Source organism: Ceratotherium simum, chromosome 24, assembly GCF_057802395.1.
Source record: "Ceratotherium simum simum isolate JZ-2026a chromosome 24, ASM5780239v1, whole genome shotgun sequence".
Taxonomy (NCBI): domain Eukaryota; kingdom Metazoa; phylum Chordata; class Mammalia; order Perissodactyla; family Rhinocerotidae; genus Ceratotherium; species Ceratotherium simum.
This window is the reverse complement of record NC_141923.1, coordinates 6,464,076-6,482,798: the sequence shown is the minus strand read 5'-3', so window position 1 is coordinate 6,482,798 and position 18,723 is coordinate 6,464,076. Positions and strand designations below refer to the sequence as shown.

At 42.7% G+C, this 18,723-nt stretch overlaps 1 protein-coding gene across 2 annotated transcripts in view; it reads left to right on the top strand.

Moving 5' to 3' along the window:
• EML1 (EMAP like 1) overlaps positions 1–18,723 on the top strand; it is a 167,537-nt gene that overhangs the window by 112,787 nt on the left and 36,027 nt on the right. For both annotated transcript variants that reach the window (XM_014790532.2, XM_087447958.1), the window contains exons 4-5: positions 7,717–7,851; positions 18,645–18,673. In XM_014790532.2, coding sequence (XP_014646018.1) covers positions 7,717–7,851; positions 18,645–18,673 — 164 coding nt within the window. The remainder of the gene's footprint in view (positions 1–7,716; positions 7,852–18,644; positions 18,674–18,723) is intronic.

Genomic DNA, 18,723 nt, shown 5'->3' with positions numbered 1-18,723 from the left:
GTATCTATGAATTCATCCATTTCCTCTAAGTTATCCAATTTGTTGGCGTGTATTTGTTCATGTAGTCTCTTATAATCCTTTTTATTTCTGTGACATCAAGTTGTAATGTCCCATCTTTTATTTCTAATTTTAGTTGAGTTTTCTCTCTATTTTTCTTAATCTAGCTGAGGATTTGTCAATTTTGTTGATCTTTTCCAAAAAAAAAAAAAAAAAAAACAACTCTTGGTTTCATGATTTTTTTTCTATTGTTTTTCTGTTCTCTATTTCATTTATCTCTCTTCTAATCTTTATTGTCTCCTTACTTCTGCTAACTTTTGGGTTAGCTTGTTTTTCTTTTTTCTAGTTCTTTAAGGTATAAAGTTAGGTTGTTGATTTGAGGTCTTTCTTAATATAAGTATTTAGAGCTATAAACTTCCCTCTATAACTTCCCTCTGCTTTCGCTGCATCCTGTAAGTTTTAGAATGTTTTGTTTTCGTTTTCACTCATCTCCAGATATTTTCTAAATTCTCTTCTCTTTTCTTCTTTGATCTGTTGATTGTTTGAGTGAGTTGTTTAAGTTTAAGATTGAGTTTTTAAAGTAGCAAATAGTTAATGAAAAAATGAGATTCTTTCCCTTTATTCTTGAAGAAAATAGAATTTTATAATTCATACCTCTTTATATATTTGGAATTTAAATAAAAGAAAATGTTTTTTCAGAGCAAAAAAATAAAAGTAAAAATTTAAATGTACATATAATTTCTAGCTTTCAGTTCACTTCGTGAACTTATGTCCAGCCTCCTTGCTCTTTGATTTGTAGGAGTCTCCACGTTTGGTGAAAAGTAATTTTGAGGTGGTGCAATCATGCCTTTCACCTAATAGACTGTTTTTGGTTTTCTTAGACGTCTCAGGATTAATTAGCACAATTTTTAGAATCCCTGGCAAATTGTATTTTGAGTTCTAGTATTTGAAACATTTGTTCAGGGTAGGATAAGGCTGGGGATGAGATTTCTGAAACTGACCGCAGAAGTCAGGCTGTGCTGTAGAATCTAACTGATACTTTTCCACAGGATGTGAAAAGACAAGGAGGCAATGGTGGATAATTCAGCCCTCTTTAAATCAGTGATGATGGTAGAAATCATTTTCGATGATAATAAACACGTACTAAAGTGCTAGATTTTTAATACCATTATCACTAATCCTCAAAACAACTTTGCAAGGTAGATGTTTTTGTCCCTGTTTTGCCAATGGAAAAACTGAGGCTCAGAGAAGTGAAGTAACGTGCCTGGGGTCCCACAGCTAAAGAGTGGGGAATATGGGCTGCAACCCAGCTCACACCCCTTTCACTGTGCTAGGCTGCTTCCCACGAAGATTTCCAGGTCAGCACTTAACATCTACTCATAAAAGTGCTTGATATAATTACCGTTTGGAAGTCATCCCTCATGTATGCCCCATCCTATCTGTATACTGCTTGTTAGAAGCAGTGATGTTCTGAGATGCCACTCTGGGTGCTGTCAGGAGCAGCAGTCAGGAGTGAAGGGACTCTGAGCAGACATTTCTGGCACGTTGCAAGTTCAAGAAACAGAACTGCCCATTAGTAAGGGGTTGCAGGGGCTGAACTCCAGGACAGACCAGGCCCTGTGCTGTGAGCAGAGGCCTGAGTCCTCTGCCCCCCCATTTCAGCCATATATGAAACGGCACATGGGCAATGATTGCTCTCAGCAGTATTATCTTAGGAAGAAAGGAAGGAGGGAGGGTGGGAGGAGGGGCAGGAAGGAAGATTATTAGTAGTCATCGTATTGTGTTTGTGTGTGTGTGTGTGTGTGTGTGTACGTGTGTTGATATTAGCATTTAAACAATAACCTTCCTTCTAGAAATATTCTAAGGCCTCTGTAGACTTTTTTTAATTTACAAAATAATCAGCTTGATTCATCTGATAAGCTATTGCCTAGCAGCCAACTAGAAATACATGATTTTCTAGATTGAGTGTCCAAGACTCTCAATTTTCGGTGTAGAGCATAGAGATTCGTTAATTTTGTTTCTCTGGCTGTTATGCGCTTCCACAGATGTGAGTTCCCATCGATTTGGAAGTTGGAAACCCAAACAGTACCATCTACTTGTTACTCTGTGGTGAAGTTCCTGTAGATCTCTCATTAGGAGAGGATTTTGAAAACAGACAGAAGCAAGCTGGGCATTGTGAATGTTAGGATTAAAAGAGCTTCCCAGCCATTTCGAATATGTGTACAATCATGTAGGATTTTCTCTGTAATCAGAGTTCCAAATGCACTGAGTGGGGGCATCTGTGGTGTGTGGATGGTATATGTCTGTTTTCTCTTCTCTGGGGGTTTCCAGCCTAGTGCTTAAGAACAAAATCCTCTTTGGAAAATGTCCAGCACCAGTAGCTGTGCTTTGTGTTGCCAATTAAGACTTCGATTGGGGGCTTGATTTGGAATCCTTGGGAAAAGCTTTGTTTCCATTAGTCAAAGGAAAAAAGGCAGAAAATCCGGGGAAGACATTGTAGGTCATACCTTGCTCAGTGGGGATTCTGAAGCTGACAATAGAACAACATTTCCACTGGCTCAAATCACAGACAATCACTCATTCTTCCCGCTCCTCAGTGGAGCTTTACAATAGGGCAGAGCTGTGAGAAGAGAGATCTAAAGAACAAAACTGGTACAAAAAGAGAGCATTATTTTAAAGATGCTCTGCTCCAAGTGTACAATCAGATGGGGAACATCTAGTGCTTCCAAACAAATGGCTGACAGTCCTTTGGAAAAATAGAAACACTTCTTAGAAATACAGCATTTGTAAATGCACCCAAGTCACCACCGGATACCTACACGATTTAAAGAGTGGAAAAACAAAATCTGCTTTTGGTTGTTTTTTTTTTCTTATTTCTAATATATTTCTTTATCATTGAGATCCATTGAAATGTAGGTGTACAATTCATGTTTCGAGTCTGCTCTCCATAGCAAAATAGAGATGGGAGTAAACAGAGGAAGATGAGCTGGTGCCTACCGTTTATCAGAAGTGATGCAGATCTCTCTGGGCTCAGATAGTTGGCTTCATAAGGTAGAAAAAACCTTCTTTTGATCTGTCAGATTCTCTAAGACCACCAGCCTTCTTAGGAAATGACTTGGTTTTTGCCACAAAGATGTCTTTAAACGATGAAAGATAAGAGCATTTCTTAATGTTGAAGTGAAAGTTCTCTGTCCATCAGAATTATCTCATAACTTGCAGGACAAAAGCCACGTTGGTCCTGGTCCCATGTTGACCTGCCAGTGCTCAGCATAGTGCCCAGTGTATGGTCGATGCCTGATAAGTATTTGTTGAGTGAATAATTGTTTTACTGTAGTGTTAGTCACCCCAGCTGTCGTGACAAATGACATCATCAGAAAACCGCTGGTGGTGCATAAAAGCTACCTGTCAGATAACTGTTTTTTTTTTGAGCCGGCCCCGTGGCTTAGCGGTTAAGTGTGCGCGCTCTGCTGCTGGCGGCCTGGGTTCAGATCCCGGGCGCGCACCGATGCACCACTTCTCCGGCCATGCTGGGGCTGCGTCCCACATGCAGCAACTTAGAAGGACGTGCAACTATGACATACAACTATCTACTGGGGCTTTAAAAAAAAAAAAAAGATAACTTTTTTATCTAACTGTTTTTTTGATTGTAAAAGTTTGGAATCTTTTTGCAAAATTTTGGAAAACCAACTCGTGATTCCAAATCTCAGAATGAAAGACAGACATAATTGTAGCTTATTAGGCTTAGAGTTATTATCTAACCATAAGAAGGAAGATTGCCACTCTGCTTCTGCTCACAGTCTCCATTACCGAAATTTTATGATGTCTAAAATTTAATTAAATTGGCAAAAACCATTGGATGCATATGTAATGTAATGGCAAGAACCATTACACAGGCGTCAGCTAAGCACAGGGACACGTTCCAAGACATGCGTCATTAGGTCCTTTCATCTTTATGTGAACATCATGGAGTGTGCTTGCAGAAACCTAGATGGTATAGCCCACTGCACACCTAGGCTGTATGGTACTCATCTTATGAGACCACCATTGTATATGTGGTCTGTCGTTGACTGAAACGTCGTTATGACTCTATTTGCAGAACTTAGGAGGTTTTTAGTTTGGGAGTAGGGGTAGAGAGCAGAAGGGTAAAGAACAAATGATGGTACCTATACATTTCTACACCAAAAATACTTCACTTGCCTTAAGCACTAAACAATGTACGGGCTCTATTGTGCGGTCTCTCACAAGTCAGCACTTCCACCGCTTTCAAAATAGAGAGCATTCTTTTTCATGCTGTCCAGAGGGAACATAACTTCTTGGATATTCCCTGCTGGTTATTTAAGGAGGCGTCTCGCAGCGAGTACACAGTATTACTCCCTCTGGCTGCCCGTGTTCCTGCGAATGTCTTGTCTTCAAGCTTTCTTTTCTATCCTTCCCTCTTAGTGCTGGTCAGTCCTCTTTCATTCATGAGAGCTCTTGGCTCTCAAAAGGAAATGTCTTGTTTTTTCTATGTATATAACAATAATAGATTTTTTAAAAAGCTGAACATTTTAATGCAAATGTGTGAATGACAAATATCTTGAAAGAGCTGTGATGGATGATATCCCAGTCTATGTATGCGAACCAAAATGTTTTTCCATTTTGCTGTGTGGCGTGTGTGCTGTGATTTATTGAAGCTTACCAAACTGTTTTTCCTTGCTTTTGTTATTGTGCTCACATTTATTCTGCTTTGTTTCTGTGCCTCTTCTACGTAGATTAAACAGGTCTCTGAGTCTTCTCAGTGCATGCAAACCGAATAGATCCACATCCAGGTGAGGGCTGCTTGGACTTGCTCGGGAACCCACCTCCTTCTTCGGTGGTGATACCTCCCTTTTAACACAGTAGCTTAGAGGGCTTATCCATCACCGCCAGTTGCTCAAGTCTCCAATCACGTAACTGTATTAATTATCAGATTTGTAGATGTTCAACGGGTCCTCAAAACTACTGGACTTGGGTGTTTCATCAAGTGCAGGTGGCCTAAATTAGGAAGCCCAGGAGAGAGAGCAAGGGGAGAAGTAACCTCAGATGACTTGCTTTCTCCCTGAATTTGTTTCCTTATCTGTAAAATAGGGATAATGATCCTTTTGTGGGGGATTTGTGAGGTTTACAAATACAGAGAACTCAGTGTATGTGAACCCTGCTGCCACTGCTGTTTCCATCACTGATGTCCCCGTTAACTCTTCCAGCTGCCAGGTTGAGTGTTAATTATTAGAAAATTGGTTAATGTTTGCTATAATTGATTCATAGTCATGTTTTTTCACCTCCTTAAGGGTGCTTTATACAAGTCTTTAAATTGCCGTGAACTTGCCGTGACCTCCCACAAGGAAACCCCAGAGGCCACGCTCCGGGCGGCCGCTCTCCCTGGGCTGCCAGCTGCTGGGGCTGTGCCTCAGAGCCTGTGCTAGACGCTTGGCAGAGAGCGATCCCGCTACGTTAAATTGGCTTGGTGTTTTTTGTCATTGGAAGATCTTGAACTTTAAGCATAAAGGTTTCTATAATTTTTAGACTTCACTCCCAAATTTCAGAAATGTAAAGCAGTCCTAAGATCTATAATTTCCTTGTCCCCAAATTGAGTGTTCTAAAAATTCCCATTTTAACCTTACAGCACGCCCATGAAGATCCCAGTTGTAAGATTCTGGTGCTGTAAATGCAAAGCTTCCTCAGTTACCAAAAAGACTGCGGAAAGTATATTCAAATCATCATGATTATGGTGATTTTATATATGTTTACTCACTCAGAGAGTGAGATGGTTTTTCAAAAGCCGATATGCTGTGCAGTTTTTAAAAACTGAGAGATTATTTACTGAACAATTGGACCTTGTTACAAAGGAACAAGGTCTGAAAGTTGGCCTGAAGGAAGGAATAGAAGAGGAAGAAGAAGAGAAGAAAGGAAGAGAGAGGATGGTTACTAAGAGGAGCGGTGGCTAGAGACGGCAGGCGCCTCCATGTGTGAGGCCTTTGCGCGTTCAGCGTCATCTAATTGTGAGAAATCAGGGCACTGACCTTCAGCCCAGGGGCACTAGTCTTGCTGTCTCAAGTTCCTCTTTCCTCCTGATTGAAGTTTGGTTCCATCTCCCACCCACCCCAGGAGCTATGCTCACTGAAGCCATGGGAGACTTCTTAATCACGTCCTCGTCTCCTCTCTTCTCCTCTCCACAGCGTCCAGCAGCCTCAACCAGTCCTCCTGCATTTTCTCTTGTCTTCTGCCCACCACTCCCTCTCCTTTCTTCCTTCCCCAGTCTCTTGGGGTTTCTCTGCCACCTCAGACTCCCGTGCATTTCCTCAACCCACGTCTTAAAAAATTAGTCTTTCCCTGGGGATTCTTTTCATTCTCATCTCCTCTCCTTCCTCACCTGGCGATTTCCTTCACATCCGTGCTTCAGTGACCACCAGCTGGACAGTTCCTGTCCTGAGCCCCCTCACGGGTTGCAAACCTGCATCTCACCCATCCACACCATGACTCTGTGTGTCCAGACCAGACCCACCCGAGTCTGTGCCTCTTCCCACGGCCCCAGCCCTGGAATGGCACCACCACCCACTCCCTCGGTCTTCCTTCCCTACAGAGCAGGTGCTACATTAAAGCACCTCGTGTCTCCTCCTGTGACAGGATCAAAGTGTGACACTCCCATTTATGTATTCATTTATTTCATCTTTTCATTTAATAAATATTTATCAGGCTTCTATACTAGGCTCTGCAGAGTATACAGGAATGATAAATGAGATTGGATCTCAAGAAGCTTATGGCCTAATGATGAGATAAAAAACTTTAGGGAGACCTGCAGTGCAGTTACGTGCTCCAAGAGCAGAACCATCAACCTGCAGCCCCGCCCTGGCTGATTTACCCCTCAGGCCTGTGAATTACCTGTGTACAGGGCATCCCTTTCCCTTGAGCAGGCTCTTCCCTATTATATAATTACAACACATTCAAGCCATTCATTTTATCTCTCCCAGAAATTCACAGTCTTCAGGAAGTCTTCCCCAGACATCCCTCCCCAGGCTGCCAACCACTTCTCTATAGCCCCTCTGGTTATAGAGAAGGAAGTAAGTGCTTGCATGGGCACCACCTCGGAACAAAGGCATCTGACATGGGGTGGAATGTTTCTGTGATTACCTGTGGCGTCCTATTTGTGTTTGTCCCACGTGTGCCTTTAGACCAAGGTTCTTCAATATCAGCACTATTGACATTTGGGGCTGGATCATTCTTTGCCATGGGGGCTGTCCTGGGCGGTGTAGAGTATTGAGCAGCATCCCTGGCCTCTACCCACTAGATGCCAGTAGCAGCCCTCGCCCCCCCCCCGCCCCGTTGTGACAACCAAAATGTCTCCAGACATTGCTAAATGTCCCCTGACTGAGCACCACTGGTCTAGACTGAGGCCTACCCCAGGGTCACTTCCCGTTAAGCCCATGGAGTGCTTCCACGCAGTATTGGGGGTCTTACGTTTTGGTTTCCCCTGTGACTTTGAACTGTACTAGTTGCCACACTTACAAAGGCGGTGAGCAGACACACTGATTCCAGGTGCCATTCTGAAAAGTTTTTTGATTTCTAGAGTTGGGAACTTAGAGTCCATCTATCTTTTAAATAACCATGTAGGAATATGATGTTCTATATATATATTTTTACACTCAGCAGTTAAATAAAATCACGCTGTTGAGGATTTCATTGTCCTTTACATCTCACTTTTAGTACCATCAAGAGGACCAGCTCTTCGGAACGAGTATCTCCTGGTGGTCGAAGGGAAAGCTACGGAGATTCCAAAGGAAACCGGAATCGCACAGGCTCCACCAGCAGTTCTTCTAGTGGCAAAAAGAACAGTGAAAGGTAAGGGACATCTTATCCCCGGTTCCCGCTGTTCAGCTATGTGGTTACCTCTTGTCCCTAGAGATGAATCAGGAGATCCCTTAATATGCACACAAGCTAGGAGCTCTCTTTGGCGCGCAGGCCTTCTCCTGAGGTCATTGTGGGCGCGAATCAAACAGCCATTGAGGCAGCCGCTTGTCACAGCTCACGCCACTTATTGTCCAGGTAGAAAAGTACAACTTGAACACCTAGCACTCTTGTGCGGGCAGAAGTGGTTCTGAGAATTTGCATAGTAGCAACTATATGGACTGAGAGAAGCTGTTCTCAATTTCCATATGGAACACTTTATATTTCAAGTACACCCTGCTGCCATTTTAAAATTAATTTTGGTGGATTAAGTTTGTCAGCAGTATTTTCTAAGATAAACTGGTGAAAAGTTGTAATGTTATGATTTGTCAGAAACTATTTTTAATATTGAGCTAACACCAGAAATAGGAACCATTTCTTTTCTGGTTTCATGAAATACATTTATGTCTAATTTTGAATTTTTCTTTGAGGTTAGTTATAATGGATTATGATAAATATTTATGAAACGAATAGTAACATTTTATTAGCGAAAGCTGATTTTTGGTATTTTAATAGCTTGTTCTGTGTTTAAGAATGTCTTGTGTAGATGAGGTCGGTTTCTCTGTCTATATCTACCTAGTGTTATATTTTATTCTCACTTTTTAAACACTGTGCTTGAATTTTATTCTCTCTGTTGAGCAAGGCTTAGGAAGGAATTTCAGCTTCGCTGGCTAAACGTGTTTTTTGTTTTTTTTTTTTCTGAATGTTCATGTAAGGAGAAGGCTGAGTCATAAAGCAATTGACTCCAACCCACAGGCTGTAAAAATTCCAAGTTTGTAAATCCATTCTGATTCAGTCCTGTAAAGGAAGCTTAAACTCTTTTTCAGTTTTATTCCAAAAGATATCTCTTGTAGAAAAGATGCAGCTTCTCACATCTCTAGCAGGTCAAGTCCACAGTCAATTAACAATCTCAGAAACCACTGACGTGGGGTTCTGTCTTCTCATTTAGACTATTAATACTTCTTATCAGAAGATTATGCTAATTGGGTGATAATACCTTGGAAATAAGGCCAAGTGGTTACAATGGCAACAGAGTGTGCTTATGTGGGAGATGCAGTGTGGCCTTCAGGCTTCTCTGAATTCAGGGTAAATTTGGAAGTTGATCTGAAATATCTAGATCTTGGCGGTTCTTAAAAACTTGGCTCCTTCTCTGCACATCTGATTTTTATTAAGAATTTCCAAAAAGAATCCGCATTGTGCAAACTCCAGCTCTGTTTTATCTTTTAAATCCTATGGCTTTGGTAAATGTGCTGGGTAAACATTTCCATAAGAGATATTTACAAAGGGATTTTTTTTTAAATGCCACACTAGGAACTTTTGATTTGGAAATAAGGGACTGGGAAAATTTACTAATCATTTTCTAAAAATAATTCAAGCAGCTAAACATGTCCGTTTAAAAATAAATTCCTTGTCTCATTAGAACGCAGAAATAGTTGAGGCCAGCATAGCACCGAACTGGTTGACTTGCACGCACCTAAGGAGTTTCAGAGAGAAAGTTCCTGCCTTCTCTTGGGTTATTGCTGGTATTGACAGAAACCTTTGGGGGCCCATGGGAATAATAGCAGCGGTAACTCAGACAGAAAGAAGCAATAGAAGCGAAGGTCAAGTTGGTGATTCAGTTGCTGCTTGACTCTTCCTTCCTTCTTCCTCTCCATTCTCATGTAAGCGCCTCACTCTTGGGCTGCCTTGACCTGGTACCAAAGCAGAGCTAAAGTCTTACTGAACAATGCCCAGTCTCCAGGACTTAAAGCATGCAAAGAAAGGGATAGGGAGGTGGCCCTGATGTAATTCCTCTTTTAAACATTATGGTATTTGGTGGTCTCCTCCTCATCACTCGCTAGTATTTGTCCATGGTTCCAGGATGCTGGCTTACATTTGTCCATGGTTCCAGGATGCTGGCTTACATTTGTCCGTGGTTCCAGGATGCTGGCTTACATTTGTCCGTGGTTCCAGGATGCTGGCTTACCTTTGTCCGTGGTTCCAGGATGCTGGCTTACCTTTGTCCGTGGTTCCAGGATGCTGGCTTACATTTGTCCGTGGTTCCAGGATGCTGGCTTACCTTTGTCCGTGGTTCCAGGATGCTGGCTTACCTTTGTCCGTGGTCCCAGGATGCTGGCTTACATTTGTCTGTGGTTCCAGGATGCTGTCTTACGTTTGTCCAGGGTTCCAGGATGCTGGCTTACATTTGTCCGTGGTTCCAGGATGCTGGCTTACATTTTAAAAGATTGTCTTCGTTTGGTTACTGTAGGCAGCAAGACATAATGGAAAAGGCGCAGGCTCTAGAGTAAAAGAAAGATCTGGGTTTGTAAACCAGTTCTGCCACTTCACTTCTCCGAGCCTCAGTTTTTCCCTCTGTGAATTGGGGCTTTTATACCTAATTCCCTTGAATCTTATCAGTGAGCTAACTGGTAGGAAAACACCCAGCATAGTGCTTGGCGATCGGTAATGGGCATCACTGTCATGGTAGTTGTTATAAAGTGAGAGCAGAGGAACATCGTTCATGAGACTTTCTAAAATTCCAAACCTTGTTTTCCTCGTTTGTAAGATGAGGGTGTTGGATGATGTCTGAGGTTATTAGTCTTTTCTCTGGTCTGACACATGATAACTTACATTCACATAAGTGACGTGGTCCTGTCAGTGCAACCTGGATTTTGGCAAAATCTAAAAGTTGGGGGGGGGAGAGTAAAGTGTTGTAAATGCTCATGGTTCTCATGATTGTCAGCATCACGTCAGAATGAGGGGGTCTGCAGCCGTGTGTGATTCCGGGAAAGCTCATCAGAGTGCGAGTGAGTGAGGGGGATGGTCCCCGAGGGGCAACTGAATCTGTCCTGATTTGTAGAAGAAGGAAGTCCTTCACACATGGCAGTGCTTGAACTTGTATCAATCACAGATTATTTGCTCTAAAGCTCACACTTATCACATACCATGTGCAAAGCTGTCATTAGCACATATGGCACTTTTGTGAAAATTAGAAAAAGGCTCCTCTTACTCAAGGAAAACAATTCCACATCAGCATATGTATTTCCCAATAATAATAATTACAGCAAATATAAAGCCACTCCGTATAAATTGTAGAAAGCTTACTGTTGAACATAAAATAATAGTGTTTTTGAGGTCCTAAACATTCACATTTTCCAAAATATACTAATTAATTTAGAAATAATCATGTTTTGCTTTCATAGAAACTGTATTCTCTATGATAGTTGCCATCTTCTTGCTCCTATATCTCATTTTCTCTGGAAGTGGTCACTAGATTTGACAGTCTTTTTGTGACATTATAGACTTTTATCTTAGAATATTTACTTTTAAAATACTTGTAACAAGCCACAAAATTTTAACTGTACTTAATCTTTGTACTGACAAAACTTCCATAAGAACAAAAGCAATATATGACAGTGTAATATTTACTTTATGTATTATTGATGGTAAATGAATATTAACACATATAGTGATTTGTGTCATAATGAAGTACTTATTAAATTTCAGTAGGGAATTGACAATAACATTCTGATAAATGACCTGTACTATCTAATGTACCCAGCATACTAATCCAATAGGAAATTTTTTTTGTTTAAAAAAAAGTGTTTTATACTGGATAGAAAAACAGCCACTATTTAGAATGCACAGTTTATGTTAGATGTTGCTAGACTGATAAAGTGTTTCAATTATCACACTGTTTCCTTTTTCGTAATTCTCATGGGAATGAGATACATCAACTTTGTAAGGAAGACACTTTGTTTCCATCAAAAAGTTGTTGAAATGGGATGATTTTGTTAGAACAAGAAATATTTCGGCCATCTGCTGGAAAACTTGTTGTAACACACATGCAGCATCTTTGGAGTCAACAAATATGAAAAAACTTCTAAATAAAGATGATGTCTACCATGTGAAAGTATTCCCTTAGATGCCCTTTTGTGTTGTACAACCTGAACACCCGTACTGACCATTTTATCCAGACTATAAGATCCAGAACCCTGAGCTGGACACTCTGACCTCCATCCTTCCTAACCGTCTAGCATTCGATGAAATAGTCTTGTGAATGACACCTCGAGATCCTCAAGGCTCAGATTTGGTTTTCTTTTACTTTAGCGTCACTGGTGGTGCAATCTAAATCTTAATGCTCAGCCTGGGGTTCAAGGTCCTTCATCTGCTGGCTCCTCATCCTTTTTTGTGCCCTGATATCCATGCCTCTCCAACACTAGCTCTCACTCTTCCCAGCACGATTTGTTTCTTTTTTGAGGTAATTTTTTTATTACACAAATAACATATGTTTTAGGAAACCCAGATGTACAAAAAAAAGAAGAAATGAAAATCACCTGTAATGACACCACTCAGAGAACTCACAGCTAACATTTTATCACATTTCCATCTAGACTTTGTTTCTAGGGTGTTACATGTGTGTAGTGTATAATTTTGACAAAGATCATACTTCTTAATGTATTTTGTAACCCTCTTTTTCGTTTGCTATAAAGCGTGTCTTTGTGTCAGTAAATCTGCTGTTACAGCGTTATTTTGGGTGTGGATCATCATTTGTCTAGGCAAATGTACTTCAGTTGGACATTCAGTTACCAAGAAGGTTTTTCTAATCCAAGCAGACCAACCCAACATCTAGAACAATGCCCAGCACGTAGTAGGTACTCAGTGAATGTTTGTCGAATGAATCTTTTTACCCCAGTCAATATAACAAAAAATGTTAAAATAATGGGGCGTTATGGCCATAACCAGGTTTTAATCTCAGCTCTGCCACTTTTTGTTGTGTCATTGTGAACAGTTACTCAGTCTCTTTAGGGTTTTCCTCAGTGCCAGTACAGTCAGTACCTCCCGGGGTTGTTGTAAGGATTAGATAAGGTCATGTTCATGGGATCCTTAGCGCGGAGCTTGCCTGCCGTTGGCCCCCCGTAAGTGCTGGCTGCGATGGTGACCTTCTCTCTCCCGAAGTGTCGGAACTGGTGTGTGCACAGCTTTGCCCACACCACCCCCCAGTCATGAAGCGCCTCTCTTCTTCGGGACATTTCAGAATTCCCCAACTCCTGTTTCTGCCCTCACCCCAGCCTGAAAGGGAGGAGTCAGAAATTCTGAACATTTTTATCACCTTCCTCTTTCACTTCCACAGTGCTGCTTAACTTAATGAGCACCTACCACGTGCAGAGCACAGTGCAAGGTATGGAAGGAAGGGGAAAGGTTTGCACGTGAAGATCCAGTCCCTCAACAAACGTTAATGACACATACAACTGGAAAGGGCCAATTTCCTTAGTTTCCCAAGGACTCAACACAAACGGTGAGAAAAGACAGTCAACTCAGTCGAAAAATGAGTAAAGTGTTTGAACAAGTAGTTATGGAGAAAGAAATACAAAAACCAGTTAACTAATGAAAAGATGATCCAACTCAGTCTTAATTAAAGAAATGCAAATCTAAGTAAGAAGATAGCATATTTAGAAAAATCTTTGTATTATAAGATGAAACAGATACAAAAAAATCACACAAACAAATGCACAGCATAATGAATTACACCATCTAGCACTCTGTACGTGGAGGGTTTTTCCCTTCTCCTAATTGACATATGTATGTGTCTGGAAATTTGGCGGGGGAGGATGGTTGGATATGTTTGGAGGAACTCCACCTTATCCTTCAAGACCCTGCTATGGGTGCCCCTTTCTCGGGGAAGCCTGCCCTGGCCCTCTGGGCTAGGTCCCTTTCTCATTGCCTTGTCCCTGCCCATTAACTTTATCTGTAACCATAACCCTCTCCCCACTCACCCGACGCCCTTAGCTCTGGGAGGGCAGAAGCTGTGCCACTTATTGTTTTTTGTATCACCAGCACGTTGCACAGTGCCTGGCACACATAACTGCTCAATAAATATTTATGGAAGGAATGAAGAGATATGTTGCATTTAAAACTGTAGCCATTTAAGAACTGTGTAAACAGCACCACCTATTGGTAGATGATTGTAACACTATATTTTAGATTCTGAAGCATTTTGCACTGAAAATTAGATGACTTCAATTAAGCATCTTTTATTTTCTGAAAAGATTGTTTCACTCTTCAAGCCATGGGGTCACTTATCTTTCAAATAAATGTTAAAATAATAAGTGCTAATGTTCTTTGTGTTGTTTAGTTTTGAGACTGTTAGCTGAGGAGTCTAGAAATACGTGGGCTCTTGTCAGTGAAATTAAGAGGAAGAGGGAAGTAATCTTAATTAATAAGGATGCGTTGGGAGCTTGGTTACATGGTTTATTTAATCCTGCCAATACCCCATACCTCACAGCGGTTTTATTCCCATTTCGTAGATGAAGGAGACTAAGGCTTATAGAGGTGAAGCCACTTGCCCAACCAGAACGCAGATCCAGCTGACTTCACAATCTGCGCTCCTCTGCCACATTAAGCTGGAAGTATTGGTTGAAGATGTCTATGAAGCAGTAGTTTTTGTCCCCCAAAAAGTCTCCAATGACTTCCAAACATTTTTAATAGATAGTTCCTAAATGACCCTATTTCTAGCAAAAAGGCAATTTATGTAAGAATCATTATTTACATAGTTGAGTATTTTGACTTGCAGCAGGAATTTTGTTTCATCAAGTGAAATCCTTTTTAAAAGGAGTCATGGTATGTATGCCAAGAGCTGAAGTTTTGATAGGTGAATAAGCTTCAGGGAAATAACAAGTTTCACTTTAGAGTGGTTTCCTCCTTGATCAAGCCTTATCAGTCGCTTTCAGAAGCAAGGGTCTGCTCAGAGAGCGTTTGGCCCCTCTCAGTTCTGCACTAATGCTAGTCTCCCAGCACTGCCTGCCACACAGCTCACTCACGTGTCAGAGACCTGCAGTGCACAGGACACGGCCCCAGCCCCTTTCAGGAACTTGGGGTCAATTAGTCAACAGATACGAAGGTGCTAAGTGCTGTTCCCACCACAGGGGGAGTGCCGCGGATCCTTGTTGAATCCGAGTCTGAACAAGTTCTCCGCTGCACTCTCCTCCTTATACACACCCAGTCTGCAGTGCGGCAAATGTGAGTTTCATCATACGTGAAGAAAAACAGCCACTGTTAGACAGTCTCTGTGCCCAAAGTCCACAGTAAATGTTTCCGGGGATTTGATCATCCATGACTTAGGCCTAGGCAGTTGTAGCGGCTTCCTTGGTGTGAGCTCGAAGCTCAGGGTGGGACGTTTTCCTTGGGCCAACTGTCTGGTTTTCTCCTGCTGCCTCCAGATCCAGCTGCTGATCTGGCGAAGGCTCCAGCCTACGTTGCATCCTCTGTGAGTCCCCAGGTACTCCCCAGTACCCCTAGGCTTATAGCTGGTAAGAGTCCCTAGGATAGTCTCCTGAGCTGACCAGCTCAAGGGAGCTGAGAGCCAAGCTCTTTCAGCAAATCTCCTTCCTGCCAGAACAGAGCAGTACAGACTGCCCCGGATTACAACACTGTTCATTTTGGAGGTATTGGCCACAGCCTAATGCCAGAATAACCAAGACATGAGAGTTTGCTTGCCGGAGGGGAAATCCTTTCTGTCCTCTGAGCTCGCTTATGTCATGGGCTTCAGGGGAGGGTAAGGGCATCTGTATTGACTCCATACTCGGGTAGGGATGAATGATGTCTCATTCTGGTCCCAGTGTTTATTTACCCTTCTCCCCACGGAACCACACCCTAGCTGTCAAGGGAGCGTGAAGCCTCGGACTTAAGTTTTTCCATGTAACTCACACAGGAATGGATAATCAGAGACCAAATACATACCACCTTGAGAGGCAGTTGTTTCCCATTCGAAATCAATTCACAACCCAAGCATGTTTCAAATAGTGCTGGGGTTGAAGCACCCACTCTTACCTCCGTTGACAGTGAGTTCTAGAAGGACAGGTGCTCAGTGGACTGCTCCGGTGGACTGATTTTGGTTAGAGGCCACAGCATCTTTAACGTTGGATCGTTGTTATCACGACACACTCTATGGGTTTGCCCTTCTATCAGTAGTTGGGAAGCTTCATTGTCATTTTGTAGGTTTGTATTTGTAAGACTTGCTCGCACGAGTGGAATAATACTTGTCTTGCCCCTCAGGAAAGATGGTGGTGCATTAGCAGGGATAATGGATTCTTAAGTAAATATAGTATTTTTTTCTATAAAAATTTAACTTTCTAAAATAATGAAACATAGCAATGGTATGTTTTCTAAATACACTTTACCAAAAAAGTGATGCAAAGTTTAGAGCAAGATTTAAAGAAATATGAGCACTTTAGTACTAGCTGGTACCTCTCTCAATGACCTTCAGTTGTTTCATAGGCCTTTTTCTCATCTTCTAATAGAAATCTTTCATTCTCCTCTTACAGTGCTTCAGCGTCAAATTCCATGGGCCTGCCTATATTTGGAGTTCAAAGTCCCCTATGAATTTTCTGTTTCTAAGAGGAACATGATCCATAATTGCTCTTTCCTATCTCTAGGAAAGGTTCTGGATTGCTTATTTCTGTGTTCATGGCTTTTGCATTTTTCTACTTTTGTGATCAAAGTCGTGATGGAAAAAATAGCTTTCCTATCTTCTGATTCCCTACCTGGCTTCCCTGTCGTTATGTTCCTGTAACTAGTGGGTTTGCTTTGAGGTCGTCTGTTGTAGCTTTTCCTCTTGTGTCCTTACCCTGCCTGTGAATCTAATAATATACAAAATTTGGAGTTAAGATTTCTGCTTCCACTTAGAAAATCACAGAGTGTCACTCCCCACCACCCCCAACAATGAGAACCAGCCAGGTAATCTACTAAATCATAGCTGTTGTAAGCCACCATGGAGCCCAGGTCACAAAGTAATATGATGAACTAAAATCTAAAAAGTGACAAGCCCCTCTTAGAAGGGACAGCCACAGCTGCCCTTATCCTTGGCAGAACTGCAGGAAGAGAAGGGAGCCTTCATGGATGGGAGTAAGAAGAAGGCAGCTGGAAGCTTCTAGAATTATGAAAGGCTGAGTGTGGAGTGGCATGACAGTGTAGAATTCTTGGGAGCCCCAGGCACAAGGGGAATCTTCACACACACACTCCTTTTCCACAGACCTTCCGCGAGCTCGTGACAAAGATGGGGAGCAGGACAGGAGTACTGAAAGACTCCCTCTCTGAGGCACAGTCATGTGAGGCCTGCTGTCTGCTGAGGGCTGAGCAGGAGAACCCGGAGAAATTCTCCACACCGTGGACCTCGCATGGGTACCAGGCAGCGGCCGGCCCCTCTGCAGGAGGGACGGGGAAAGTGAATAGAGGGCCCTTGAGGTAGGGTGGACAGTGAGGTCTGAGGACGCATTGGAAGAACTGAGGGAAACTCCATTGGTGCTCCGGCCTTCCCCCAGGTGCCGGGCACCCCCGCCCGCCAGACACAGACGCACAGGCCTGCTGAAGTCTGAGGAAGGGAGAGCCAAGAGGAATCCACAGGACTCCAGACCTCACCGGGCTCCGGGCAGCAGCCGCCTCCTGTTACAGGCACTGGGAGTACAGCAGTGAGCAAAGACCCCTGCTCTCCTGGCACTGCCTCCTCCTGGGGAGAAACAAGATGACGCGATGTGGCTGATCCGTGCTCTAGAGAAACGTGAAGCTGGCCGGGGCCTGAGCAGGCTGCAGAGCGGGCATCAGGAAGGCCTCCCGGGAGGTGGCTCTGAGCACAGACTCAGCGCAGGGGCCGAGGCTGTCCAGGAGGAGGGACAGCCAGGGCAGGCGCCTGACACACGAGCTCCTGGCACGCTCCCGGGACTGCAGGCACAGAGCGACTGGAACTCAAAGACTGAGGGGAGGGCAACAGCAGATGAGGTCAGAATAGTACCAGGGCTGGCAGACGTTGTCTCGGGCTTTACAGGCCAGTGGAAGACTTCGGCTTTTACGTTAAAAGGCTGTACTATTTTCAGTGACCAAGGGTTAGAGTTCGGATAACTAAGCTGGTAGCAGATCCAACTACTTAAAACACATTTGAACAGAGTGCAAACCACTTTTAAAGCATCAGTAAAGAATTTCCTTCTACGTACTGCATAAAATTATCTGAAAATCAAGGATATCCATAAATAATATTATTTACTACATCATGAGATTGAGTAATTTTCACTGGTGGTGTTTTTCTATGTATTTGAGGTTAAAAATGAAGGAGAAAAGTAACATTAGGGGGCCGGCCCAGTGGCATAGTGGTTGGGTTCGCACATTCCGCTTCGGCAGCCCAGGGTTCACTGGTTCGCATCCTGGGCACAGACCTACGCACCGCTCATCAGGCCATGCTGAGGTGGTGTCCCACATAGAAGAACTAGAAGGACCTACAGCTAGGATCTACAACTATGTACTGGGGCTTTGGGGAGAAAAAAGAAAAGGGAAGATTGGCAACAGATGTCAGCTCAGGGCCAATCTTCCTCAAAAAAAAAAAAAAGCATGAGGAAAAGAAACTTTTTTACGTTTTTAGACAAGGCTGTTCTCATCTTGATTAACCAAATGTTTTCCTTCCCCAAACGTTTATTTGTTCTCATAAAAAGCACAGCTTTGGTGATAAAGTTGGGACTACAATCTCTTGCACCTGGCTCTGGACACTTGCGTTTACCCTTGTTCCTTTTGGTGGTTACGTAGTTTGGTTTTTCTTGTTAACGAGTATCATTCCTGCAGCGTCTGTGGGACAGATACTGCAGCTAACAACAGTGCAGTCTTATGTGGATGGGATTAAACCCCCAAACTTACCTGTAAAATCTGTTTTTGTTTTATTTCCACAGCAAACCCAAGGAGCCCGTCTTCAGCGCAGGTATGTGATTTAATTTCTGTGCGGGTACCTCTACTCACCTCCTCAGAACT